Source organism: Triticum urartu, chromosome 2A (genome assembly GCF_056163025.1).
Source record: "Triticum urartu cultivar PI428250 chromosome 2A, HENAU_Tu73, whole genome shotgun sequence".
Classification (NCBI taxonomy): domain Eukaryota; kingdom Viridiplantae; phylum Streptophyta; class Magnoliopsida; order Poales; family Poaceae; genus Triticum; species Triticum urartu.
This window is the reverse complement of record NC_141874.1, coordinates 208,021,381-208,049,191: the sequence shown is the minus strand read 5'-3', so window position 1 is coordinate 208,049,191 and position 27,811 is coordinate 208,021,381. Positions and strand designations below refer to the sequence as shown.

At 44.9% G+C, this 27,811-nt stretch overlaps 3 protein-coding genes and 1 pseudogene across 7 annotated transcripts; 3 read left to right on the top strand and 1 right to left on the bottom strand.

Moving 5' to 3' along the window:
• Positions 1–9,529: 9,529 nt before the first annotated feature.
• On the top strand, positions 9,530–13,180 carry LOC125537019 (cysteine-rich receptor-like protein kinase 6). 2 transcript variants are annotated; one of them, XM_048700304.2, is made up of 7 exons: positions 9,535–10,482; positions 10,895–11,020; positions 11,089–11,216; positions 11,292–11,502; positions 11,846–12,083; positions 12,162–12,312; positions 12,397–13,180. In XM_048700304.2, the coding sequence occupies exons 1-7, from the start codon at positions 9,648–9,650 to the stop codon at positions 12,736–12,738; spliced, it is 2,031 nt and encodes a 676-aa protein (XP_048556261.2). In that variant the 5' UTR covers positions 9,535–9,647; the 3' UTR covers positions 12,739–13,180. The 2 variants fall into 2 exon arrangements, with proteins under 2 accessions (XP_087399765.1, XP_048556261.2); XM_087543639.1 differs by having other exon boundaries at positions 9,530–10,482; positions 12,162–13,180.
• Positions 13,181–15,366: 2,186 nt separating this feature from the next.
• Positions 15,367–20,704, top strand: LOC125537018 (cysteine-rich receptor-like protein kinase 6). Of its 2 annotated transcripts, XM_048700303.2 has the most exons (7): positions 15,552–17,543; positions 18,353–18,484; positions 18,940–19,070; positions 19,140–19,350; positions 19,501–19,738; positions 19,812–19,962; positions 20,125–20,700. In XM_048700303.2, exons 1-7 carry the CDS (start codon positions 16,709–16,711, stop codon positions 20,464–20,466), a joined length of 2,040 nt encoding a protein of 679 aa, XP_048556260.2. In that variant the 5' UTR covers positions 15,552–16,708; the 3' UTR covers positions 20,467–20,700. The 2 variants fall into 2 exon arrangements, with proteins under 2 accessions (XP_087399764.1, XP_048556260.2); XM_087543638.1 differs by having other exon boundaries at positions 15,367–17,543; positions 19,140–19,738; positions 20,125–20,704.
• Positions 20,705–21,476: 772 nt separating this feature from the next.
• On the bottom strand, positions 21,477–22,894 carry LOC125536183 (cysteine-rich receptor-like protein kinase 7 pseudogene; annotated as a pseudogene).
• A 255-nt stretch (positions 22,895–23,149) lies between these two features.
• LOC125537017 (uncharacterized) lies at positions 23,150–27,548 on the top strand. 3 transcript variants are annotated; one of them, XM_048700302.2, is made up of 5 exons: positions 23,157–23,564; positions 23,705–23,868; positions 24,028–24,060; positions 25,573–25,809; positions 27,281–27,545. In XM_048700302.2, exons 2-5 carry the CDS (start codon positions 23,834–23,836, stop codon positions 27,405–27,407), a joined length of 432 nt encoding a protein of 143 aa, XP_048556259.2. In that variant the 5' UTR covers positions 23,157–23,564; positions 23,705–23,833; the 3' UTR covers positions 27,408–27,545. The 3 variants fall into 3 exon arrangements, with proteins under 3 accessions (XP_048556256.2, XP_048556259.2, XP_048556257.2); XM_048700300.2 differs by having other exon boundaries at positions 23,162–23,564; positions 25,602–25,809; positions 27,281–27,542; XM_048700299.2 differs by having other exon boundaries at positions 23,150–23,564; positions 23,705–24,060; positions 27,281–27,548.
• Positions 27,549–27,811: the final 263 nt, after the last annotated feature.

Sequence of the window (27,811 nt, the reverse complement as noted above, 5' to 3'; positions counted from 1 at the left end):
CCCGGCGCCGACGGTGCTCCACCCCGCACCCCCATGGAGCGGCTACCTTGAAGCCGGCGCCGCGGGCAACATCTCCACGGCGGCTCTCCCCCAGTGCGAGGCCCCTTCGGCGGCGGCGGCCATACCAGCCGGATCTACTGCTGCTGCTCCGGCTCTCGCTCGCTCGCTCGCGCTGTTGCTGCTGCACCCCCCTCGCTCGTGCTGCTGCTCTGCTCTGATTTACCTACACTTCAGTCGACTGAATTGACTTTTGAGTCAGTTGATTTTTAGGGGGTGGGGGGCTCGCCGGAGTTAAGGAAGAACCACCGCAGCGGGGATGGGGGCTCGCCGGAGAGGTACCCCACTATCTATCTTAGGGTTCAGGGTGGGGGCGGGGGGCTATAGGGCTGGCCGGGGCGGCGGCGGACCGGCGGTGGGGAGTTGCTTCGGGGTGGCGAGGCGGCGCTAGGGCCGGCGGTTCGGCCGGTGGTGGCTGGCGGCTCACGGGGGTGCAGGTTGAAGATGAACTACAGGCCCTCCCTAAACTACATGTCAAGTGCCTCTCTGCTACCATTGCGTTCAGTTTCGACAGTTAAGTTCAGAGTCAACAGTTTTTACCTCATCTGTTGTAGTCAGGTGGTTTTTGGTGATGTAAATTTTACATCTATTTTACATCATCTATTGGAGATTCTATTAGAATCCCACTTGAGATTGACGATGTCTGTCTTGTGCTGCTTCAGCCTTGACGTCTTACGGCTCACCAGGGCTGCTCCAACGACAGAATGATCCATCACAACAGAGCAGTGCCCTGGACGCCGTCTACAGATTCCTCATATCTTCCTCCACACCTCCGATAGCCACCTTTGCCTTAACTACTTCAGCGACCAACCCAATGATGCTGAGGTCGACATGGCCACAGCAAAGAGGTTGTACACTTGTTGCATCACTTATTACTATACATTCATGTCGATCCATTAGGGCTATTTTGGCTCGACGGAAAAACATAGCAATAGGGAATTTTCCAATGGCACTCTAGTATTCAATTATTCATGCATTTTGTTGAAAGGAATGAAGCAAAACATCCACCTAGACCTACTTTTCAAAATCCTATGCATGAAAACAAGACCAAGTGCATTAGTGGCAGAATAACATTCTAACTGTACACGCTTTCATATGGTTTCACATTATTTTGGCCATGTTTCTTTGCATTCCTCTGCTCTTCCAATTCCTGTAAACCAAACACCCAAGTTGACAGAAATCCTGTGTTTACAAATGCTCTGTTTACCATGTGCATTCCTATCCTATTCCGGTGTTTTTCCTATCCCTGCGTTTTTAGAATCATGCAAGCCAAATGAGCCCTTACAGAATTATTTTAGTTACAGGTAGGTGTCGAAGGGAACTTTGTGTGGTTTGTCCTGCTCCTGCCGCGACGTCGTCCACCTCACCTGAGGTGCTCCATCGACAGAAACATCCACCAAACCAGACACCATGACTCCTGACCGTCTTTCGCCGCCTCAGATCTCCTTCCCTGCCGCCGGCACCCACCGCAACGACATCACCATCATCGACTCAGCAGATGAACCTGAGGAGTACACGGGTCCACAAGAGAGGTCGCACTCTTTTGATTCTGCTTATGTTATGCATTGCTTAAAATTACCTGCTACTTTATTGTCATGTTCACCTCTTGGACTCAAAGTCAGGTCCAAATTAATGTTCAAACTTGAGTTCTAAATTAGTTGTGGGGCACGTATCGAGGAAGCAATGAATAGTATCTCTGTCTAATATCTGGTTCACCTAGGGTATGCCTATGTTGTTCATATTGGGTGGGAAACAAATAGTAAAACAATCATCATCTGTCTTTTTATTAAATTAAAGCAATCATCAGCCTGCTATCATTATTTTTGGATCCATCCACTGATTGTTACCATCACTCTAAATTTCTGCATGCTCTCCTTACATAATCTCACCATATTTTTTTCGTATGCATGTCAGATATTGTACACAGTCATGCTGAACATGTGGAGAAAAAGAGAAGAGTTTTGCACGGCAATACAATGTCATGAAGACATCGCTCCATGGTGGGTTCAATGGCAAACCCTCCCCACCCCTCTCCAGATTGTAATCTAGAGGAAGATATTTGTTCTAAGGCGGATTCAGATGCTGCTGACCACTCTTATTTACCCCCAAGGTGTTTGCTCTACCTTGGCATGATGATGTTAGTCATATCATGCATATGTTGCCTTGCAGTGCCTACTTTTGACATCATATATGTCATCTACTTAGTTTAGACATGTTCTGTAATGCCACCTGTTTAGTTTCTATATCATATATGGGAATTGTGCAGTCTCGTGTCTTTTAGCCAGCCATAATATACATGAAATGTGCAATGCCATCCTGTTTAACCAGGCATCATATATTTGAATGATATCTTGCCCATCCTTTTCTTTATTACATTTCCATTTGTCGACAATATTTGTACATTAAACTACTCTTCATGTGAATCAGCCATTTGGGTGGGAGATTGAAAAATCTGGAGTGAAAACAAGGCCTTCAGATCAGACAGTGCTACCTGTCGAAGCAGATCTCTTGTTGGGTCCCGATAGCTCCTCAGAAATGGATTCAGAGATAGATGACCAGTCCTATTCCCCCACCGAGGTGTATGCTCTAACTTGGCACGGTTATACTACTCACATCATGCATATGGTGTCTTGTATTGCATAGATTAGACATCATATACACAATATTCAACACCATGTTCTTAGTTCAGACATCATATCTAATGCCCTCTGTTTAGCATATAAATCACATATGTGAATTAAATGATGCGATCCTGATTACTTAGATAACATGTAGGTGAATTATGTCATGCGATCCTGTTTAGTTATTCATCATATCTTTGAATTATGCTATGCTATGCTATCCAGTTTAGATAGACATCATATATGTGAAATTATGTCATGCTATCCGTTTTAGTTAAACAATATACATGTCAACTATTTCATGACATCTTTTTTCCACACTATCTATTGCATCTGTCTCTCATACAATGTCTATACATTCAACTATGTTTCCTGTTTATTAGTCATTTGAATTGGAGTGGGCGATGCCAGCATCTAGCGGACTAAAAACATGGTCTTCAAATAAAACAGTGCTACCTCTTGATGAAGATATCACCCTGGTTGTACATGCACGAGAACCAACCCTACCACACATAAGCCAAACTCTCGCAGATTGTACCCCTACTGTGATGGACAGAGAACCAACTACACCCAATCTAACCCCCACCCCAGCAGATAGTAACCCAGTTCCTGTTGACACAACACCATCTCCACCACAGAGCTCCCAAACAAGAGTAGTTAGTAAGGCAGCTCCAGTTCCCAAAGGGCCAGTACTACCACGGCGAACCCCAACTCCACCAGTTAGTACGCCTATTCCTGTGGAGGAAGCACAACCAGGTAGTCGTAGTTTAGCATCTATCGCATTTGATGTTGTTAAATCATATGTGCGTATCTTCCCATCTTGGAAATATTATACTGAAGATGAAGGAAAATGCCAGTTGCAGGTGTTTGTCTAGGAGTTATGTGTAAGTAATGTTATTTATGGCAATTACTTTACTTTGTCCCATACATCCTACCTCCATGATGGTTATAATACATCAAATTTTCCCATTTTCTCTATAGAGAAGGACCGATTTGGAAACTCGGGATGAGGTAACCTGTGCTAATACCTATGCTATCTTGAAGAATGCTTGGTGGCAGTATCGGAATTACCTGAAGAAATGTACTTCACCGGCAAAGAAACTCATCAAATTCCCTTACGTTCTCCTAAGACACATTTACTGGACGATGACTGGGAACGCCTTGTTCTGTACTGGTCCCGAACTAAGAATGTGGTAAGGTCTATGAGCTCATTTTCTACTTTTAAGTACTATATTCTTGCGTCTTACTGTACTCTGTTCATGTAGAACAAGTGCCTAAACCTGAAGAACAACTGTTCTAATTTAAGATTCCATTACTATCATAGTTCAAAAAAGCGCTAGGCGTTAATTGTGCGTTTTGCCACCGCCTTGCGCTTTACTGACCAAAGCGCATGCTTATGCGCAGTTATGCACAGATTAAATGTAGTTATGCGCAATGCGTTTCGCCAACGCCTAGAGCCTAGGCGTGCTTAAGTGCTCCCTTAGGCGTGCCTTTTTTAACTATGATTGCTATCGTGCATACTGCTTTGCTCTTGTATCACTGTATTTACTCATACAAACTTATTTTTAAATTGAAGGGTCCAATCGAAACTGCAATGGCACAGCAGGTATATTCACGCATGTTTCTTTAACAGGCTTGCTCTTATCAATAGCTCTGTTGATTTCAATTTCAATTCTGTATACAGTTGACTTCTCATATCATGCACATTACTAGCATCAACAGAGCCAATAGTGTTATTGTACATGTAGACCCGTGGTACCCATCTGAAATCTTGTTGTGCCGTGTAGTTTCCCACGGTTTGTATTCTTTCACTGCTGCTTTGTCTTGAACTAATATGATTTGAACCGTGCCTCTATTTTGATTTGGCAAGACAATGCAGTGACCATAGGACATAGATATATGTTTGCTTGATGCTTTTATTATGTACTAGTACTTGGCAATAGAAGACTTGGTTAGTTTAATCCTGTCCACCTTACTAATGAACTGATTCACCGAAATGAATTTCATATACTAGTACATGCTAAACTGTTATGTGTCTGCTTGTTTCTTCTTTTAGAATGCTGACAGAGTATTAGGGAAGAGTGCCTTATTAAGCAATGGTAAAGGAAGTAATGCAGATAAGGTTCAGGATAGTGACACATCCTTGTTGGTCTCCAACAAAGCTGATAAAACAGCTAAGGAATACTATCTCGAAGACAGTGAGACAACCCCAAAGTCCTGTCTTGGTTTAGTGTTCGAGTTACTGGCCACTACCACTTGCACAAGCTATTCAAACTCACTGTCTGAATCAGTTCGGTTTCTTGAGTCTCAACTACAAGCTGAAAGACATCGATCAGCTGTGCTGCGACAAAGAAGCGGAAGGACTGCGGAAGTCCCTGGAGCATTCAGATGCATACTTTCTGGTGCAACAGCAAGCGTTGGAGGATTTTAGCGCCAAACAGGACAAAGCTAGTAAGCTTGCTAAGCTTATTGCCAGCATGGTGGATACCACGTTTCTTGAGCTCTTCTGAAGTTGTTTCAGTTATGCTCTTGTTTTGCTACCGCGTTTATTTGCACTGGTGGCCAATTTTGACGGCCAGTGTATGTAATATGTGGCTTTGTTCCCTATATTTGCATTGGTGGCGAACTTTGAAGCCCAGTGGATGTAATATGTGTAATAGCGGTAATAGGCTAGCGTTAATTGCTTGCTTATTTATTTCCTTATTGTCTTGTTTAGTTGTTTGCTTGTAGTCACTGCAGTTCTTTTTCTGGGTTTTTCTAGTGGCCACAATAACCTATCTTTGGAAACTAGGCCAGAATAATCATGGCAACACACGGACTGTTGTAACCATGGGCCTCCTGCGGGCCGTATGATCCATGGGCCTTCTACGGGCCGTAGGATCCATTGGCCTTCTATACGGGCCGTAGGATCCATGGGCGTTCTACGGGTCGTACGATTCATGGGCCTTTTACGGGCCGTAGGATCCATGGGCCTTCTACGAGGCGTATCATCATTTCGCCAATCATGGGCCGTACTTTCGTGGACAATAACGGGCCGTTAATAGGCCGTATTTGATAACTCTATGAAAACAGCCCAACGGGTTTTTTTGACATGAAAACGGCCCAACGTATTATCGGGCCACAAACGGGCCGACTGTAACCACGGGCTAAATTTGGCCCACAAGCAGAAAATGACAGTAACGGGCCGTAAGTAAACGAATGTGGAAATGAGCCCAAGAATAAATGGGCCCCGAGAAGGCCGAAAGATAACATGGGCTGGAAATGGCCCAACGGAATAATGGGTCGTTAATGGGTATAAAGTGATACATTGTTCATTACGGCCCAGTTTCACCACGTGACGTTAATGGGTATAAAGTGATATACTGTTCATTATGGGCCAGTTTTACCACGGACCGTTAATGGGCCAAGAGTAATAAGGGCCTCATATGGACCGAAAGATGTCATGGGCCATACATGGGCCGGAAGTTAAAATAGGCTGGAATTATATTGGACGGCCCAGATGACGCTACTGGGCCTAATTCGGATAGGCCGTAAACGGGCCCTGGGTTAGCGGGCTGTAAATGGCCTATATGCGAACAGGCCGTTCACAGGCTTGCCGTGGGTCGGCCCGCCACCTTTTGACCAAGTCAAACGGGCCGGCCTTTTCACAGAAATGGGCCTCTGTTGGGCCGTGCCACGTGTCGACGTATCATAGGCGCTTTGGGTCCAATGTGTGGATGGCATCTGTCCCAACGTTGAGCCGACACGTGTTTCCTCCAGCTAATGATGATTTTACACGTGGAAAAAACCCATTGGTCGGGACTGTTAACGGGTTATCGGATCCAAAACCGGACCCGATAGCTTAACGGCATTCCGTTACGGTGGATGCCACGTGTCGGTCACCCTTGACGAAAGCACTTCTGTGACGCGCGATTTATCGTCATGGAAGTGGACACTTCCATGATGATAATTTTGGTAATGTCATGGAACACTTCTATGACAGCACATGTATGACTATCTTGATTCTGTCATAAATTTTTCATGGATGTACATGCATGACAGAAAACGTGACCTACTGTGACAAACACGTATCATCACGGAAGTGTATTTTTTTGTAGTGTACCTTCAGACATCCACACTATCCTCCCATATGGATAGAAATGAGCAGTGGAGTAAAATTGCATGATTAGCTCATCATTCCATTTTGTGAGCTTCTGTTCAACAAACTTGTCAACTCCACAAGCTTTGAAGCTTTCATGTACACCCGAGAAGTGATCTTCATTCTCATTAATAAATTCCCAATCGACCCATCTCATATCACTGACAATTGGTTTCTTGTCAAGCAGAATGGTCTCATAGAAGTCATGTTGTTCTTTGGTGTGGAACCTATAGTCCACTGCAGTTCTCCTTCTTATAGCATATGGATCAGACTCCCTCCAAACTCTCAATCCTGCATCCTTTCTGATGTTCATGTCCTCAGCCACTGGATGAGTGTCATTGTGATCTGGAATCTTGGGTTTTAGTTTTCTCAGCACTTGGGCTTCATCATCTTCTTCTTCAACTTCAGACACTGGGGCCTTGTTCTTCTCTTCAGCAGGAATGTTTCTGGTGCTTCTCTTGGGCTTCGAAGGCTTCTGAGCTTGAGCCAATATGCGTCCTTAGCATTTTGAGGGGTCCACATTCCTAATCCATGCCATGCCAATCAATGAACTTTCTGAAATGATCATCTTGAAATAGTATTAGTTCAATGAGCTATATGTTGTTAGTAATTACCAAAACCACCCAGGGATAGTTGCACTTTCACTCAGAGAGGTTTTCATGGGAGCTTCCATGCTTGTTTTCAGGTATATCGTGGAACCACAAACTCTCTAAGCACTAGCAATAAGAGAGGCTCCCGCATTCAGAGATGACCTATATCTACGGTGAATCCACGTGACATCGGATTGCAAGGTGGTGTTTGATGACTTAAAGAAGGAAAACTTGGCTAGGTATGGAGTGATCATACATGAAATAATGGACCACACTCTTTGGCTTTTGTTATTTTGTAAAATTAGTCATGAATTTAGGAGCTCAAAATTTTGAAGCTCACAACTTAGCGAAGCATGCTTTATCTCTCGGGGGTGGCCACCATGTTTGGTTAGGGCACCCTGGATACCTTGCCTCCATACCTATAAACGTTGTGATGAGTTAATAAAACCTTCACGAGGTTGTCTAAAAAACCTCACAAGTTGAGAAGAGCTGAGAGCCCTTTATAAGGGTGTCAGGGGGATAACCCCCGGGTAGGCTCGGGAGTATAAGTCATTTTTTCAAAACATTGGGGCGGCCAAGGCCCCTCAATCCGGCTGGCCCTCCAGCTGGCTCCCCAGCTATGGGTCGGCTGGGCGGCGCTGACGCCAGCGCGGCCGGGCGCTATAGAGGCATAGTGCCAACTACTCCATGACGCCGTGACAGACTAGCTACAGTGACGTGTAGCCAGCGGGCCCTACTGAAGGGCAGAGACGTTGGGAACGGGGTCCTGCCACTCTTTCTTTATCGTATGTAACCTGGGAGATCCAACTATAAGACCTCCCATGAGCCCCCTAGGAGGGGTTCGGCTCATTCCATACATTCACACACACACACACACACACACACACACACGAGGTAGAGAGGAGAGCTAGCTCCTTCTTCCTCCTCCACTCAAAAAAGCTCTATGAGCAACCTTGTAGCCCTTGTGATCTTCATAGTGATCCGGTAGGACTAGGGGTATTACCTCCCTTGGAGGGCCACAAATCTGGTTACGTCTTGTGTCTAGCATTGCCCGTGCCCAATCTCGCCTCCGGAACCCACCGACACATATCGGCCCCAACCACTCTCGATAAGCCATCCCATGGCATCTGCCCTGAGAACACCACCACAAAGGGTTACTCTTCCATTTGCGCATTTGGAGCTTAGGAAGTGGAGTGGCTCACGCACACTACTCCGCCGTCCATCTCCTCCCTCCCCGTGTGTCGTGTTTCGTGAATGAGCCGAACTGAACTCAAACTTCTGCGCTTATTTTTTGCCGATCAGAAATGGTTCATTAATTTTGGATTAATTATGAGTCACTAATGGATGCCATTATTCGAGACATTGGACCCGGCTACACGTTGATTCCGATTTGAACCTACCCGACTGCACACTGACTTGGGCGTGGGCATTCCCGACTGCATGCTAACTCTGTCGTGGACTTTAGCCCATGACTCCTACCCGGATGCTTTTACATAGGAGGCGTTGGTCGGCCGGAGAGAAAACCAACTCATTCCTCCTCGCACGACCCTAGTCGTCATTCACTGTTCCATTTTGTGTGCTGCCTCCGACGGTCCCATCCCGCCAGCCATGTGCACATCCAAACGGGAGAGCAAGCCTCTGGAATACCGTCCTTTGAGATCCTGCACCGGGTTAAGGGCGATAGTGTTTTTAGGGAGCGTCTCGGCGCGACTGCTTCCGGTTCGTTCTTGTCTTCATCCTCAGATTCAACTACTTTTCTGACACCGACGCAAATGGTTGAAGACGTCGCCACCAAGAAGAAGGCCGAGGGCGAAACCGCCGCTGGGGCCTTAGCCTAGCCGACTGGAGGGTATGATTCGTTCATCCCCTATTTACATTGTCATGTGCTCGCGTGTACTGTGTTCATAAATGTTTCAATTCTATGTTATTATGCTTGGGCTCACATGTTTATGTTTCGGTATGAGCTTCATACCAAATTTTCCATGCTTATGATTTACTTTTGGGATTAAAGTGCTAACATATTCAACAGTTAAAAGTCCTCGAGCTTGACACTCCCAACCATAGGAGCTTGGCTTTGTAAGCGTTGGGTCCCATGCGTCATTCTCATCTTGCTCTGTAATGTCAAACAACGCCACGTTGCGAGTCAAACCATCCATATCCTAAGAGCTTGCACGGCACGATGGAAGTCGTCACGAACTTCTCTTCTTCACCGACCACACCACTGCACCGGCACCGCCGGCCATGGCAACGGGCCACCGCGCCCTCGCCAATCTCACTGCCGTGCTCCTCGTGCCCTTCTTCTTCGCGTGGCTGGCTGCCGCGCAACCACAGGTGTGCGGTGACAGCGGGAACTACTCGGCGAACAGCACTTACCAGTCCAACCTCGGGCAGCTCTCCGTCACCCTCCCCAAGAACGCGTCCGCGTCCCCGACGCTCTTCGCCGTCGGCAGCGTGGGCTCCGTGCCGGACATCGTCTACGCCCTCGCGCTCTGCCGCGGCGACACCAACGCCTCCGCCTGCGCGGCCTGCGTCACCACCGCCTTCCAGGACGCGCAGCAGCTCTGCGCCTTCAGCAAGGACGCGTCCGTCTTCTACGACCTCTGCCTCCTCCACTTCTCCAACCACAACTTCCTGTCCGACGCCGACGGGCAAGGCAACCAGTTCATCTTCCAGACGGACGCGCGGAACGTGTCCGCGCCGGCGGCGGTGTTCGACAACGCCGTCGGCGTGCTCCTCAACGCCACCGCCGACTACGCGGCGTCGAACTCGTCCAAGCGGTTTGCCACGGGCGAGGAGATGTTCGACACAGGCGGAGCCCCCGCGATCTACGCGCTGGTGCAGTGCACGCCGGACCTGGCGCCGGCCGCCTGCCGGAGTTGCCTCGGGGATATAATTCAGAAGATGCCCAAGTATCTCAGCGGGGGCCAGAGCGGAAGGGCTTTTCGGATCCGATGCAACTACCGGTACGAGCTGTATCCTTTCTTCTCAGGCAGCCCTCTTCTGCGGCTTCCGGTGCCGGCATTTGCTGGAACCCCGCCGTCACCGGTGGACATTTCACCGCCGTCGAATAAAAGAGGTAATAACATGGCAGACTGGTTGATTGGAATCATTACTATTTTTGACGAAATTTTCAGAAATATCAATGGGCCGGTGGGGTGGCTGTTGCCCACATGGTGTTTGTCAAATTTCTTCACTAGACAAGTCCACATGCTACTCCAGTTCAATACCTTTGACTCCTTGTTTCATAGACTTCTCCCATACTCCTGTCGCTATTAGTAGATTCTTGTCGACGTACCAGAATTAACAAAACTAGATAAGATACTGAAGGTTGGACAATGCACACTTGACCGTTATTTAGGAGCACTGACGACTGACGTGGGACCATAAACAGCCAGTAATTGGGCCAAATATGGTAAAACAAAATAAGATTTTCTAAAATAAAAAAGTCTTAGGGCGGAATCACAAGATAAATTTCTTTCTTTCTTCAGGGCAGAGGAAAAGATCAGCAGCAAAGATCTCTGCATCGGTGGCCTGTACCATTGTCTTGGTATTAATACTTTCTGCTTCTGCTTTTATTTGCTTCAAGAAAAGAAAACCTTTGAAGAAGCAGCCAGGTAAGAAGCATTTTGTAGATTTCAAAGTCCATGAGTTTACAGTTTATTGATGCTCTTTATTCTTGCAGCAATGGCATTTCATAATGCTGCGAGAGGAAAATGTATGATCTTTGATTTATCTACACTGCAAGAGGCAACAGAGAACTTCTCCGAGGAGAACAAGCTCGGAGAGGGCGGTTTTGGTACTGTGTACAAGGTAAACAAACAAGTCTAGGTGCAATATACACAATGATGCTCTTATTATTTTCTAAGGAAGGCGGGTTCATTGCAGGGAACACTTCCAGATGAGCAAGAAGTGGCAGTGAAAAGGCTTTCACAGGCTAGTAGAGAGGGGCTGAATCAGCTGCACAATGAAGTGCAAGTTTTGGCTCAGCTCCAGCACATAAAACTTGTCAGGTTACTGGGGTATTGCTCACATCAGAATGAAGTGATGCTTGTCTACGAGTTCGTAAAAAACGGGTGCCTCCACAACTTCCTGTTTGGTAATTTCATCTGGAATTACCGATCGAGCATGAACGTTTTTGCCATAACTAACTTGTCATTGCAGATTGAAATTGTCCGTGCTCTGAAAATTCAGGGCAGTGGGAATAATTTGTAATGTGCATAATGAATGAATTTGTTGATTTCGAATCTATGAATGTCATTACAAACTTATACTGAAACAATAAATGTGAAGGAACTACTTGTGATAAGACCAAGAAATATTAGAGTTGTATTTTAAGTGCATCATCATCATTCACTGTAGATTTTGTCTCCTATTTTAATGTGATTCCCGTTGTTCTTACAGAGAGCCACATGATTAAGTTTCTGACTTTATTGAAACAGATGAAAGGAAGGGAAGGGAATTAAGTTGGAACCGGCGGTATAATATCATTATTGGAATTGCTAAGGGAATATTGTATCTTCATGAAGACTCGAGCATAAGAATCATTCACCGGGATTTGAAATCTAATAACATTTTGCTGGATGAGAACATGAATCCAAAAATTGCAGACTTCGGGTTGGCAAGGCTGTTAGGAGGAGGCCATACTCAGACCAAGACAGCTAATGTTGCTGGAACATAGTAAGTGGAAACAGATTAACGCATAGTTGAATATTATACACTATTGTTTTTCTAGGTTTAATGCCTAATCTTTCACAGCGGTTATATGGCACCAGAGTATGCAATATTTGGAAATGTGTCTCCCAAGATTGATATTTTCAGCTTCGGTGTTTTAATCCTCGAGATTGTAACTAGGAGAAAGAATAACAGTTCGGATGATTTCAATAACACAGTGAATCTCCTAAGCGATGTAAGTAGTACTTTCAGCTACTTTATAGTGCAAGGATACTTTAAAATTGATAACCTGATTGTACAACATATACTCATTTGCCAGGTATATAACTGCTGGACTAAGGATATGACATTGCAAATAGTTGACAAATCGCTCAATGTATACTCCAAAAGTGAAGTATCGCGCTGCATCCACATCGGTCTTCTTTGCATCCAAGAGGATCCAGATGACAGACCGAACATATCCTCAGTTGTTCTCATGCTAACCCGAGACAGAGTAAAACTACAGCCACCACGACAACCAGCATTTTTCTTTGCGAGAGACTCCAGTTCAGTTTTCGAACATACCAGACATGGCAATTATATATACGACAAATCTGATGTCATCGTGGAGGATAATTTCTCAGTGAATGAGGTCACTAATACTGATCCCTATCCTAGATAAGCTGAAACCTGAAGCTTTACAAGTATGACTAGGACTCACCGTTTTTCTATGGTTTTATTAATTCACAGTTGCCTGAAAATTTGTAAATGTCAATCACTAGAGTTGCACATGCCTAAACTTGTAGTATTCCAATGGGTGCAATTTTTAATATGGAGGTTATATATTGTTTTGCGAAGACCATCCACCTAAGATGTAGGTTATATATGAAAACCTGAACACGAGAAACGTTGAGTATCTATCCAAAGGTTTGAAGAAGTTCCAGAAATATTTATGCAACTTATCATAGACAATATGCTTTCTTTTGTACATAAAGGTGGGTTGTCATCAATCTTAAATTGTGTCTTGATACTATGTAGATGTTTGATTGAGGAGGTCTAAACTGGTGTAATGATCCAATACAGAATGCTTAGAGACATATATTTATGATATATTGTTATAGTCACTGTTAACATAAATTGTGTTAAATTAGCATTTAACAGTTCGAGGAAGCTCCGCAATAAGTTAAATTCAAGTACTTAATGGAGAACTTATCTCTAGTACTCCGACTATTACTTCCTCTGTTTCATTATCTTAAGTCCATATCCAAAAACTCTTGCACAAAAGATTAGCTCACTATATAGAAATAGATGAGTCGCCTAAATAATAGGTAAGTATGCCCTTCTTCCTCAACTCTTAAATCTAAATCTAACAATTGATGTGAAGTGCCAACTCCAAAAATCGTGCGTATCACCTGAATGGAATAATAGGTTAATGATGTGGGTTTGTCTAAGAAAGATGATATGAATAATCGCAAGGAATAATTATGATGAGATGACTAGCTAATAACATGGTTAGGTTAATGATGTGGGTTTGTCTAAGAAAGATGGTACTCTCTCCGTCACAGTTTAAAAGGCACAGTTAAATTTGTGTGCGTTTCCACAATAGACAAGGTTTAGGGCGCATTGCATTTATTTCTAGTAGCTAATTAGTACTCCGATATACTATTTCTATATGCATGCATAGTGTGAATGCTATTTTTTAGCCCATCTCATAACCAATAGATAACCACTTAGGTCCCAGAGAATTCCAAGCGCGCCTTCTAAACCGTGACGGAGAAAGTAAGAATAATCGCAAGGAATAATTATGATGAGACGACTAGTTAATAACATGGTCGATATGATAACTTGTTGATGTGGTAGGGTTTGATAAGAATAAGGAGAAAAGGCTTTTAAACACCGTCTGATTGCTCACGCCGCGTTAGCTGCCTCACTCGAGCGACACGGGTCGCGTAGGGCCCATGCACCGCATCCCCTTCCTCCCGCATCCTTATCCCTATATTCTATCTCTCTTTCTAAAAGCACACAATGCACTTAATGTGATGTTGGTATTGATGACACACACATTATATGGACTAATGTAGTTTGCAAATATATCTCAGGTATTAGTGACATATATGGTGGTTGATGGAGGATCGTCGACCCCCCACCCCTCCTCTCCAAAATTAAAGATGTAGTCGTGGATCCTCGAAGACTTAGAGTAGCCCTTTATTTATGATATTGAGTAGATACAGATCCCACACTATTAAGAAGGGACATACGAAGGTGAAAGATTGAGCTCATTCCGCATTTCAAATATTGCCCACATGATCACCAAAAGGGACTAGCCACAAAAAAAGCCAATAGTTCACATGATCTACCATATCTAGAAGTTTTTAGTACCGCAAGATTGTTTGATCCTCGGACTACATTATTCAGGAGGTCATTTACAACCGGCTGAAGCTCTCGGTAGTGACCAGATTGTGTGGTGGTCGGGGCTAGACTATCTCATCCACAGGACCAGAGTGTCTGGTGCCCAATCCAATCACCCCAAAACCTTATGCTGCCACTAGACAGTCTGCCCCTTCGGACTGTCCGGTCAACTGTTTGGCCGACCAGAATGCTCTATGGATAAACCAGACTGTTCAGTAGGTCAAATTTTATGTACTCTTCATAAACCCTAGTTTGTATAGTCTGTTACCTGACTGTCTGGTCTAGATCGACCTGACTTTCCAGTATGTCATTTTTGGACCATATCGGGCAGATTTCACTTATCGCTATATAGGGAATCATCCCAAAAGCAAGATCCACTCATTCTTCACACATTGACCAATTACTTTTTTAGTTCAGCTTGATTTGGATCCTAGGCACTTGTCTTGTTAGTCTTGGAGGTTGGAGACTCCTAGGTGTTAGTTCTTTGGTGAGGAATCAACTTGTTGTGATTTACCCAAGAAGTCTTTGAAGGTTTGGAGGCCGTCTCAAGGTTTACCACTAGTGATTGAGAATCACATTCGTTGTGATAACTTAAGGAGAATAGGATGAGTCTTTTGTGATCTTGGTCTGACTTTGTGCTAACACTCATTTCTCCAACTGTGATTAGCTTCCCTCCAAAGAAGAGAGCATTGGGATACATCCTCGTCTCCGTGTTATCTTCAACCCTATCTCTTTATTTGTGGTTTCTTTGGTCAGTTGACCTTGCATTCACTATAAATTGTTGAATACACTACATTGTGTTTCTTACCTCATCGTAGCAATTGTTTAGGCCCACATTTATATTCCGCATTGCCTAACTTGCTAATAATCAATTAAAATTTGTAATTGTATCTATTCACTTCCCTCTAGCTCCATCCTGATCCTTTCATTTTCTTCATCAGTTATCCCCCCAATTCATCCCCTGATTCCCACATACTCAGGCCCTCTCTCTCAACATCCTTCTCTCTTACCTCCTTGCAGAGATCTTGATGTCGCCACCACTATCTCGCCGTGTCGCCCTTCTTCACAGCCACACCATGTGCGCCACTTTCCCACGACTCCCAAGTTGCTAGTGCTTCCATGACGATGACTATCGGCACTGTTGTCGAGGTGTTGCAAGGCGTTCACTTTTCTGAGACGACAACACCACTTGTCATGCTGCCGCAAGGCATCAGGATGCAAACACCGCAAGTGTGGGTCGTCGACAACATCAGGGGAGAATGAGATAATAAAAGGAAGCAACCTCCTCTCTCAGTAGCAATGTGTGATATTTTGTTGTGGTGTCAGTCAACACCGTGGCGCTGGTGCTGAGTCCGAATCAGCCCTGAGGGTGCAGTGTCACAAGTGAGGCACCCAGTGTTGTAGAGCGATATGCGGTGTAGCGTCACCGGTGTTGTAGAGTGTTAAGGTGCTGCAGGAAAGGGCGGAGATGTTCAAAGCACCGACAACGGGAGGCGGGATGTTGTGATAGTGGCCATAGATGTTACATTGTTACGGTGATGAGGCATCAGCAACGCGGGGGAGGGAGGGATTCAATGACAACGATGATGTGAGGTGGCGAGCATGTTGCAGCGCCGAGGCACCGCACCAACGCTGCTGCAAGGATGAGGACGCCGGTGTTGGGCAAGGACAACCTGTTTTGCAATGGAGCAACTCGTAGCAACGGATATGCCGAGAAGAAGGCGAGGAGGAATCTATGCTGGTGGGAAAACTCAATCCAATGGCTATAGGCCGCAAGGAGCAATGCTACACGTACAGGTAATTACAGGCAAAGCTTAACAAAAATGGTAGAAGAAGAGTGAGGCGAGACTATCTTGGGTAGAAATCAGGGGGGTCCGAAGAGATTTAAGAAAATGCTCCGTAAATGCCTGTAAAACCTCGTACTTTTAGGATTATTGGGCCGAAGATATGACTGCTGCGGAGCAATCTGCTTACACCTAGCATGGACATAAGAAAAATACTACCACCATTGTGACGTTTTTGGTAGACTAGAACAGAGGAAGTAACATTTAGGAGAGCGTGATAAAACCACACAATTTTCTCCTGTGGTACATGAATATACTGACAGCTTCGAAGAGTGGGTCCCGCGCGTCATTCACGGCTCAAACTAATTCTTCAGCACGTTGCAAGTCAAAGCCGTGACCACCTTGGCCTCTCTTCTTCTTCTTTAACGGTGACCACGCCGGAGATTTTCCGCGACAACCATGGCGACGCACCACCGCGCGTTCTACCGCCTCGCCGCCACAATCCTCATTGCGTTCCTCCTCACACCACTGGCCGCGGCGCAGCCGCCGTGGCAGATCTGCGGCAAGAGCGGCAACTATGCGGCGAACGACACCTACCAATCCAACATCCGGCAGCTCTCCGCCACCCTCCCCAAGAACGCCTCCGCCTCCCGGACGCTTTTCGCCACCGGCAGCGTCGGCTCCCTACCGGACATCGCCTACGCCCTCGCGCTCTGCCGCGGCGACGGCAACGCCTCCGCCTGCGAGGCCTGCGTCACCACCGCCTTCCAGGACGCGCAGCAGCTCTGCGCCTTCAACAAGGACGCCACCGTCATCTACGACCCCTGCTACCTCCGCTTCTCCAACCAGAACTTCCTCGCCACCACCAGCAACGACAACCTCATCGGCCTCAAGAACTCGCAGAGCGTGAGCTCGCCGGTGGACGTGTTCGACGCCGCCGTCCAGACACTCCTCAACGCCACCGGGGACTACGCGGCGGCAAACTCGTCCAGGCGGTTCGCCACGGGGGAGGAGGGCTTCGACACCAGTAACCCCACCATCTACGGGCTCGTGCAGTGCACGCCCGACATGTCACCGGCCGACTGCCGGAGCTGCCTCGGAGACATAATTACGCGGATGCCGCAGCGTCTCAGCGGGAGCATAGGCGGGAGGTTGATTGGGGTGCGGTGCAATTTCAGGTACGAGGTGGTCCCTTTCTTCTCCGGGAGCCCGACGCTGCGATTGCCGGCACCTCCAGCGCCGCCGGCTCCTCCTCCTGCGCCTGTTAACGTGACGCCGACGGCGACCCCAGGAGGTGAATTGCAAACACAAAATATCCTCAATTTGCAGTTTCTTCTAGCACACCTGTTTGGCTTATTCAGTTTAACATACAGGTGCATTGTTTATTCCTTTCTGATTTTCTGGAGAATGTTGTTCTTTTGATACTTTCTGATTTAGAGCACCTTCTTACTACTACTATTTAGTAGAAATTTCCGGTTCAAAATTTGAGGCAACCGAGCAACACCTGAATTACTGACAATGGATTAACTGGAAACTAAGATGTCAACAAATTTGGGTAGAGGTCATTATCAGGATAATCCCATAGAGATACAGACCGGCTTTGTTTAGTTAATGATGTAAACATGTCTGCAGTTCCGTCCCTATCATTTGCTACTTGTTTGACTGGTATTGCTTTAGGATGCAATCCACAATGACTTTTCTGCGAAGCATTCAACAGTCGGCTATATTTCAAATGACGGTATTAGAAGCTAGCACTACACGTGGTTGAATGAATTTTTTAAGTTAGTCCAAATCTCATGTTTGACACCATGATTTCTTTGGATTGTTAGGACCTATCCTGAATAGCACATTGTGACTTGTTAGTGCTACATTACTAAGTTACTTCTATCATGTTTATGGGCCAAGCTGCACTAAGCTTCCTAGTGCCTTCGCTTTGGACGTCAAAATTGACTGCAAGAGGAGAAAGAGTCTACGCATCTTTACAAAGCAAACATGATTGCAGCAAATGTATTAGCTACCAGCGCCAAATATTTCAGAATATTCTGAGCCGTTTCTATGGTATTCTGAATACCTATTTCTGAAGTTGATGCCATCTGTTTGCAGGAAAATCGGCAAATAATGTTCTGGCTATTGTGCTGCCTATCGTTGCCGCAATTCTTGCTATCACTACCGTTTGTCTCTGTTATTTGAGGAGGAGGAGGAGGAGAATACCAGCGAGGAGTAAGCTACCACATGGTATGTTGTCTTGAACTCTTGACAGTTGGAATCATGAATAGGTAGGAAGAAAACCAATGAACTTACCGTCGGCTTCGACCTACTAAAGGGATGTTTGGATGAGTAGTACTTCTTCCTCTTCCTTGTACATATTCCTCTTTCTTAATGAAATGATACACAACTCTTCTGTGTGTTCGAGAAAAAAATTAGTACTTCTTCGGGAATTTCGAACTGAACCATTAGGAGTTGAATCCATAGTGCTCTTAACGAAATGGTCCCTAGTAGGGGACATTAGCATCTACTTTTGATAGAACTGAATTTCTGTTTAGATTGAATTTTGTTATCACCTAAAAATAAAACAGTTTACATCTAGTTAAAAAACATAAAGAGTCATGAAACATGCATATGGTGGAATTGGCTGCGGTGCGCCGGTGCCTATATATAATGCATCTCTATGTCTATGTGCTTTCTGACAGATTCGACTAATCATGAAGACATAGATAGCATTGACTCACTTATCATTGATCTATCAACCTTACGTGGTGCGACGGGTAACTTTGCTGAGGCAAATAAGCTTGGTGAAGGAGGATTTGGTGCAGTTTATAAGGTACCAGCCATACCGATTCATTAACATACTTTTTTCAGCTTCAACAAATGAGTGCTTACGCTTATGCAGGGAGAACTTCCTGATGGTCAAGAAATAGCTGTGAAGAGGCTCTCCAGGAATTCAGGGCAAGGAATAGGGGAGCTCAAGAATGAGCTTGTTTTGGTCGCCAAGCTTCAGCATAAGAATCTTGTCAGGCTTGTTGGCGTATGCTTGCAAGAGCATGAGAAACTGCTTGTGTACGAATACATGCCCAATAGAAGCATTGACACCATTCTTTTTGGTACTAATTCCGATCATTATTTCAGCAATAGCATAACAACTACTAAAGCCAAGCATTGCATGGAAAAATCCGAAGGAATTATTTTGTCCAAACACTTGGGTGTTGGAAAACTGAACTTTACTCATTCACGGTTTCTTGTTCAAATGCCAGATCCGGAGAGAAGAAAGGAGCTAGACTGGGGAAAGAGATTAAAGATAATAAATGGGATTGCTAGAGGATTGCAGTATCTTCATGAAGATTCACAGCTGAGAATAATCCACCGGGACCTTAAAGCTAGCAATGTTCTGTTAGACTCTGATTACACTCCGAAGATTTCAGACTTCGGCTTGGCAAGGCTATTTGGAGCAGATCAATCACGGGAGGTCACAAACCGTGTTGTTGGAACATAGTAAGTATGGTCCAATTGGCCTGACGATACTCAAACATATGTCAACTATAATGACATTGTGCTCCTCTTGCAGCGGATACATGGCCCCGGAGTATGCAATGCGCGGTCACTATTCTATAAAATCGGACGTCTTCAGCTTTGGCATTTTGATGTTAGAATTTGTGACCGGACGACGAAGCAGTGGCTCCTTTAACTTCGACGAGTCTGTAGACCTCTTAAGTCTAGTAAGTTCTTGTGCTGATTCTGAACTCCTTAAGGAAGTACTCCCTTCGTCCCATAATGTAAGACGTTTCTGCAAGCTAACATAACTTGCAAAAACGTCTTACATTATGGGACGGAGGGAGTAACTTTTGTAAAAAAAAATACTGACTGCTAATTTGATACAGATATGGGAGCATTGGAGCACGGGGACAATGTCAGAGATCATAGACTCATCTCTGAGAAGTCATGCACCAGGTGACCAGATGGTGAAGATTATTCACATCGGGCTGCTCTGCGTTCAAGATAACCCAGCTGATAGGCCCATGATGTCGACAGTAAATGTCATGCTTAGCAGTAACACTGTGTCTCTCCAGTCTCCATCCAAGCCATCATTTTTCATCGCCAAGAGCGGCACATACTCAACTCCATACTCGGGGTCGTCATACCCTACGGCTTCTCAGTCGACCGCTAAGTCAGCTATGGCGTCACCAAATGAAGTTTCAATCACAGAGCTTGAACCAAGATGAGGGAAGGATTGCAAAGGATAGTCGGTTTGTTATCATCATCTTATGAAGGCCCTAGTACATTTCTGCTGCTGCATTTTTGGAGTGAATTGCAAAAAACATCGACACTTCAGGCTAGGTTTGCAGGTACCACACATATACGAAATTGTGCCAAAAAGCACTAATTTTTTTCATAATTTTTTGCAAAAAAACACTAGTTGCTTGTTTGGACCGTTTTAAGTGCGTTTATGACAAGGGGGGCCCGCATCCGTCGACGTGGCAACACTGTTCACACGGCAACGCCGTTAGACGGCGTTACATGCCGCTGGCGCACCGGTTCGAGCCGGGCCGCTTAGTCTTCGAGCCGTACCCCGCCCGGTCCGCTCCTCTCACTCTCTTTTCCTCCCCCGCACTCTCTCCTCTCAGTCATGGCGACGGCTGGCGGCACAGGCGGCGACTGCGGCGGCTCTGTCGGCGCTGGAGACGATGGTCCACCTGAAGATCAGGGCCAGGGCAGTGCTAGGGGCTCTGGCTGGGGCTGCTCGTATCCGACGGCCAGCTAGGGTTTGAGCTCCCGCATATATCTCCCACAGGTGGACCATCGTCTCCAGTGCCGACAGAGCCGCCGCAGTCGCCGCCTGTGCCGCCAGCCGTCGCCATGACTGAGAGGAGAGAGTGCGGGGGAGGAAAAGAGAGTGAGAGGAGCGGACCGGGCGGGGTACGGCTCGAAGACTAAGCGGCCCGGCTCGAACCGGTGCGCTAGCGGCGTGTAACGCCGTCTAACGGCGTTGCCGTGTGAACAGTGTTGCCACGTCGACGGATGCGGGCCCCCCTTGTCATAAACGCACTTAAAACGGTCCAAACAAGCAACTAGTGTTTTTTGCAAAAAATTATGAAAAAAATTAATGCTTTTTGGCACAATTTCGTATATGTGTGGTACCTGCAAACCTAGCCTGAAGTGTCGATGTTTTTTGCAATTCACTCGCATTTTTGGTATTTTTCTCCATTCACCGAAACAGTCTTATTTCTTATTTAGAAAATAGATAAACTCAATGCTTTAGATTATATAATATGTTTGTAGGTTTTCCAATGTGGAAAATTCTAGAACAAAGGCTCCTGCTTGTACAGTTCTGTATTGTAAACAGCCAAGTACCGGGGAAACCGGTTTACAAGCCCGCACAAAATAATCATTCCCATCACGACCTTACTTGATTTTTTTTTTTTTGAAATTGTACATTTGGGGACGCATCCTGGGTGAACCAACGAACAATTTACTTAATCCTAACTTGACACGATTCCAGTATTTTATTTTTCCAAGTCATCCAAGGACTAACCTGGCAAACATTATAACAAAGTAGTGTTCAGTCTGACACCCCTACCGATGAAACCATTGTTTGATCCTAATATTGGATTAAACTCCTAAGGGGCAAACTACGGAACTTCCAAGAAAAATATTTCTCATCCAAACAGACCTTCTGTACATTTTCTGAAACGACAGACCTTCTGTACATTTTCTGAAACTGGACGGGGCTAGACTTTGGCAACTGCAGCCTGCAGCTACATTATTCTGAACTTGCAGGACTGGGCCCTATGCTGACGCCGTGGACATGCTGGAGGACGTGGCCGAGCCGTTTCTCCTGGCGTAGAACACCGGCTTGGGCGGGGCCTGGAGAGACACCGTGTCGCTGCCGAGCATCATGACCACCGACGACATCGCCGGCCGGCCCGCGGAGTCTCAAGCTACCGGCCAAGCACGGGTCTATCAGCTCGGATACCGACCCGGCCGTCCACTGCTCCCACACCTGAATCATTGAGCTCGTGGCGATCAGTCAAGAGTTGTGCTGCAACGATCTTGAGACAACTATCCAGAATATGTTCACGAACATCACTCACAAGCGTCAGCAGATCTTCCGATAGCCGGGAGGTGTAGCAGTCGTTCTTCTTCTTTCCCGTCACGATCTCCACAACCATGACGCCGAAGCTGAACACGTCCGACTTGACCGAGTAGTTCCCACGCAACACGTACTCCCGTGCCATGTAACCACTGACGACGGTCAATAAGAAAAATGGCGTTGAAGTTTAGTTGCCTATATGGAAAGATTAGTTTAGCAACATCTGCCGCGGCATTGCTGCGTGCGTTACGGTATCATTACTCACTATGTTCCGACGACACGGCTGGTGATGCCCTGCGTCTGGTCTCCCCCGAAGAGCCTCGCGAGGCCGAAGTCGGAAATCTTGGGGTTCATGTTGGTGTCAAGCAAGATGTTGCTCGCCTTAAGGTCGCGGTGGACTACTTTGAGCTGCAAGTCTTCGTGGAGGTACCGTAGGCCTCGAGCGATTTCGCTTATGATCTTGTACCTCTTTCCCTAATCAAGTTGACCGCGCTTCTCTTTATCTACGCATCATAATGAGTTGAGAAGGCGTCAGTGGATTCAAAATTTTGTTACTGAAGATAGTGTGGTTGTCAAAGTCAATGATGACATAGGCCATTACTTTTAAACAGAAAAGCGCCGGTGCCTCCCAGCTGCCCCCCGGGATTATGAGTTTCGTCTGGTCTCGCCGGCTGTATTTTTGCACTCATCCGGCAAAAAGTGAGATCATGAGAACGTGATTGAAACTTTTTTTATGCGCCGGCATTAAAAAAATGTTTCTGAGAGGCTTCTTGGAGAGCCGGCTGGAAATGCTCTAAGCTCCCAGGAAATAGAGCCCTGGGACTGGGAGCGATCTTGTGTTTTTTTTCTCGTGATTTCAGCTCCCCTGCTAGCGCACGAGTATGCAACCGACGTTAGCTCACGCAACCGACGTACAACGTCTGGTCAAACTCCTCACGCCGCATGTCCGTGTTGGGCTTGCATTGTGCTTTGTGTTTCAAGAGAGAGAGAGAGAGAGAGAGAGAGAGAGAGAGAGAGAGAGAGGAGGGCTGATTTGGGGGAGGAGGTCAACCACCGGTGCTTGGCATCTTGGGTGAGGATCGATTTGGGCGAGGTGGTCGTTGGAGAGGAGGCGCCGACTTTCAGGTGGAATGTCGTCCTTCTGTCCGTGATCTGCCGCCGCATCACCCATGTCTTCGTGTGTTGCACCTGCTTCCTGCTCCATCCCACGGGCCGGACGGTCTTGGCCTGGTGAGCCTTCCATCTTCTCTGCCCTCTTGGTGTCGTTCTATTTTGGCTAGAGATTTTGATTGGACATGCTATCATCCCGTATGTGCCAGCTAGGTGTTTGATAAATTGCCTGCTGTATTTTCAATCTCTCTCAACTGCAGCGACGAGTCAATGGCCAACTGACAGCGACACATGGAGCCTGAAGGAGCAGGCGGTGGGGGGAGCTGCAGGAGGCCAACAAGGCCCTCGCCACCGCCGCCCATGACGCACTCCGACGGTGCTAGGCGGGAATGTCTGTCGCGGCCATCTTCCTTAACCGGCCATGGTCTGCATCCCATCCTACCCCTGCTCTCTCTCAGACGGATTAGAAATTGGATATGGCTCATTTGGGGTTAATTCAATTTCCGAAAAGTAGAACTGTGATTCATTCTCAGACAACTTTTCTTTTTGTCGCACTTCCTGGGCTGTCTCTTCGGCGATGCAGCAAACAAAGGAGAGGACGAGTCTGCAGTGCAAGGTCAGTTTGAGCAAGCTTGAAAATACACACCATATTATCATGCACATGCCGTGCAAGCTGCCGGACCGAACTGTAATTGAACTCTGAAGGCGGGTTCGACCTGTAGCGTTGTATTAGTACATCCAGCCAACATATAATTATGCAAAAGTTCACTTTGTCTGTCCAGTTCAGATTCTTCTCTATTTCTCCGGTTCCTACTTATTTCGGATGCTGGGCAATGTACTTTGTTTGTTGAATTGCTAACGTTCCAATCCTTCAATTCTAGAGAAGAATTTTGAGGATTTCGTTCAATCAACTGGTAATATGGTAAAGCTAGAAATGATCTCAAATGTTTCTCAACATATGCACTAAAAATATGTAAATTGTTGCGCCAAAAATTACAGGGGAGCACTTAACTGTTACGCTCACAATCCTAGGAAAACTATTTTTTTTTTGTAATTATCCTTTTTGTCGTTAGTATTCCTCAAGCAACGTATAATGTATATGCACATCTCAATCATTAATTGCGGTATGCTCTGCAAATGTGTTCTGGTCATCATGATTTTCTGGTAGATTAATTAACCTTTTCTTTTTCTCTGTTTTACTGAGAGACCTATAGTTTTTGTTGTTGAAATCTGCATCCCTTATAAATTATGAAGTATGGTCTGCAAGAAACTGTTCTAGAGCAGCCACGACAATTAATACTCAGCATTGAGCGCATCTACAGTATATTGGTTATGTTAATCGTGTGGACATGCTAGATTTCATGCTGCTGACAGTTTCTTGCAACCATATTATCAGAAGTATCATGTTGTGGCTTATTTACCTGGGACTAGCTTCTCATGTACTCTCTCCGTAGAGAAATATAAGAGCGTTTGGATCACTACTTTAGTGATCTAAATGCTCTTATATTTCTTTACAGAGGGAGTAATATCCTTTTAGTAACGGTCTTCCAACTTCTGTGCATTACAAAAAGGAGCAGACCTCATTTATATTTGAATGATAAGGTGTTTTTCCTGGCAAAGAGACAATTGCACTGCTAGATAAATGCTCAACACCTAAATTTGATATGGAGTTTTTCTATTCTACAAGTTAAAATTATCGATATTGTTCAATTTATCTGAATGCTAACTCTAGGTAAGAGGCACATTTATTCTCAGCAATTTAAACAGTACTACACCAAGTTTATTTGCAGTAGATACAAACAAGAATATACATGAAGATTGACTTTCTTTCTACATGTTTTGTATTTCATCTGCTAACCTCTGTAGCAATTTTTTCGTTGACCACAATTTCTGTAGTCTGTAACAATTTTTATTCGCGAGTATGTTCATATCAGTCAATATAATGCACCTCGCACTTATTTACCTAGAAGGTAATTGCCGCAAAATTTATGAAAGTAATATTGGTTGTGTGCAGCAATAATATTGTCACTCTCTGTTGCTCCTTTCAAACGTTGTAATTGTTGAAAACTTTCATGAATGATAATCATGATATAACTGTAAAGTACACTTGCAAAATTTGATGAAATAGTATGGTCTCACGTGCTTTGCACAAAAAAGAGAGCGGCAACAGGAGATTCGTGTGGCTGTTACATGGGAAAGAAGGATGGCGTCGGGAGAAGGTGGATGAGCAGAAATGGCAGCAGATCGTGGCCATGGGGAGGTTTGTAGTGGGGTCGGAGTTCCATGGCTTCCTCGTGCTCCCTGTCAAGTTTCTGGTGGAGATGCCTCATTACTGCACCAGTGCCAGGTACCATCCCTCCATGAGGTATTGCAAGCTTTCTTCTCTTTACTTAATTATGGATGAACTTCTGGTGAACAAAACTCCATGTAGTTTGCCAATTTGTAGCTCAGCGTGAGCAGCTCTTGATTTCTTAGTTCTTGCTTGATGTGGGATGTAAGCATCTCTATTTTGTGATAGTTAGAATAGAAAAATATATTATTCTTGTGGTGTAAAAGCCATGTACTGTAGGCTTTTAGTGATTTATCAGATGCAATGTACATGTTTGTATTTCAGCTTGTGTAAGTAATTCAGAAAGTCAACTGAATATATAGTGAAGTAGTGCAATATCAGATACCAAAGTTGAAAACGTAAGAGTGTGTATTGAATTGGTGAAATTTGGAGTCAACTCAACGCAGCAAAGATCATATCAAATGCTTGCCCCTTTTGTTCAGTGAAGGAATCAAACTCTGCACTATAAATTCTTCTCAACATCATTGGGTGACTTTCAGTTGACATTTCAGAAGGCACCCTTCTGTTTTATACGTAACTACATATTTTATATCTCTCTTATCAATTTGAAATTTCCCTTGTTTGGTGGCCATTTGAAATTGCGAAGAAAATGTTGCATAGTACCCCCTCTGTATCAAAATATAAGACATTTTTTGACACCAAGGGAGTATTTCCTAATGAATAGTGATAATCAATTCTAATAGATTGAGACACATTTCTAATTTAAGTACAAGAGTAGTTACATTAGCAATATTATTTTGTCCATGCCTCGGAAATAAAATATTTGTGATGATAGCAAGGCAATATAAGCTTCAGCCTCAACTTCTGAGTATAAGCATTTGTACACAGTTATAACGCATGAGTAAATATCGATGCATCAATCCCTGGACTCGTCTTTGAGTATGTATCGTGCGGAGGAGTGTTAATTATGCCTTACATGTTTGCTTTGCTTATAATGCTTCTTGCAATTTAGCAGAAATAATTGGCCATGCTTACCTAAATTATAAAGTCATAGTTTCGCTCAAAGTTTATTCCATTCAATTGCAACTATGTTATCAAGCAATAGTCTTCAGCTCTATATAATGACTGCATTTCTGAAAAAAAATAGCTTTGTCTCACTGACTGCATTTCTTAAAATGTCCAGGTATTACATTTCAATTCCTTTCTTTTTTGAGACAGATTCCGCTTTTGGATTAGTACAACTGCCAACTTACCATTTGGATCATGTAGTACTTTTCTTTATGTTGCCAGGCAACCTAAGTTTTTGGACTGTTAATAGCTAAATGCTTGTAAGAGCTTCTACTGATTATTCCTTTCGCTTAATCACTTATACACCAGTAATGTGATTATGAGCGTCAATGAAGCCGAAGAAATTAATCCTAGATTCCTTTCTGTATCACAAAATGATTTATTGTTTGATGCGATTTGGAAACTATAGCATTTCAGAAAAGTGTTTTATTGTCTGTACTGTCGCTGGGATCTCATGAATGACCTTATTAATTAACAGCCTACTTTCTCTCGGATGCCATAGCAACTACAAGTCTTGGACACGATGGATAGGTCAAATGGGGAGGTCCGAAGGTGTAGCTCAAGTGTATCTGTATTTGTGTCTCATAATTGTCCAGGAACTTTGATTTTTTCAATATCTGTATCTGGTTATAAACCCATAGTGATGTACATTGGGAATGTTTGTGGAGGCTACAAATTTAACCAAATCTATGAAGTTTATGTGTACTTTGTTACAAATATGAACTGTTGGTGATGCTGGGAATGTTTGGGAAGGCTACAAACAGACCTTGTTGATATCATGTGCTTTAGCAAAACTGTTTTTTTTATCATTGTTATATCAAGCAATACTGATTTCAGCCCTATAATTAAAAGCCTGCCAACTCAGATTTTCTGTCAGGTGAAACACACAACAAAGAAATCAACCGTAAGAGCCCAGGTAAAAAATAATCTTACCTCATGACCGACTGAAGTGTCCCAAAGATAATTCACCACCAATTTCTTTAACATTTTATCTAACTTGCCGTGTACT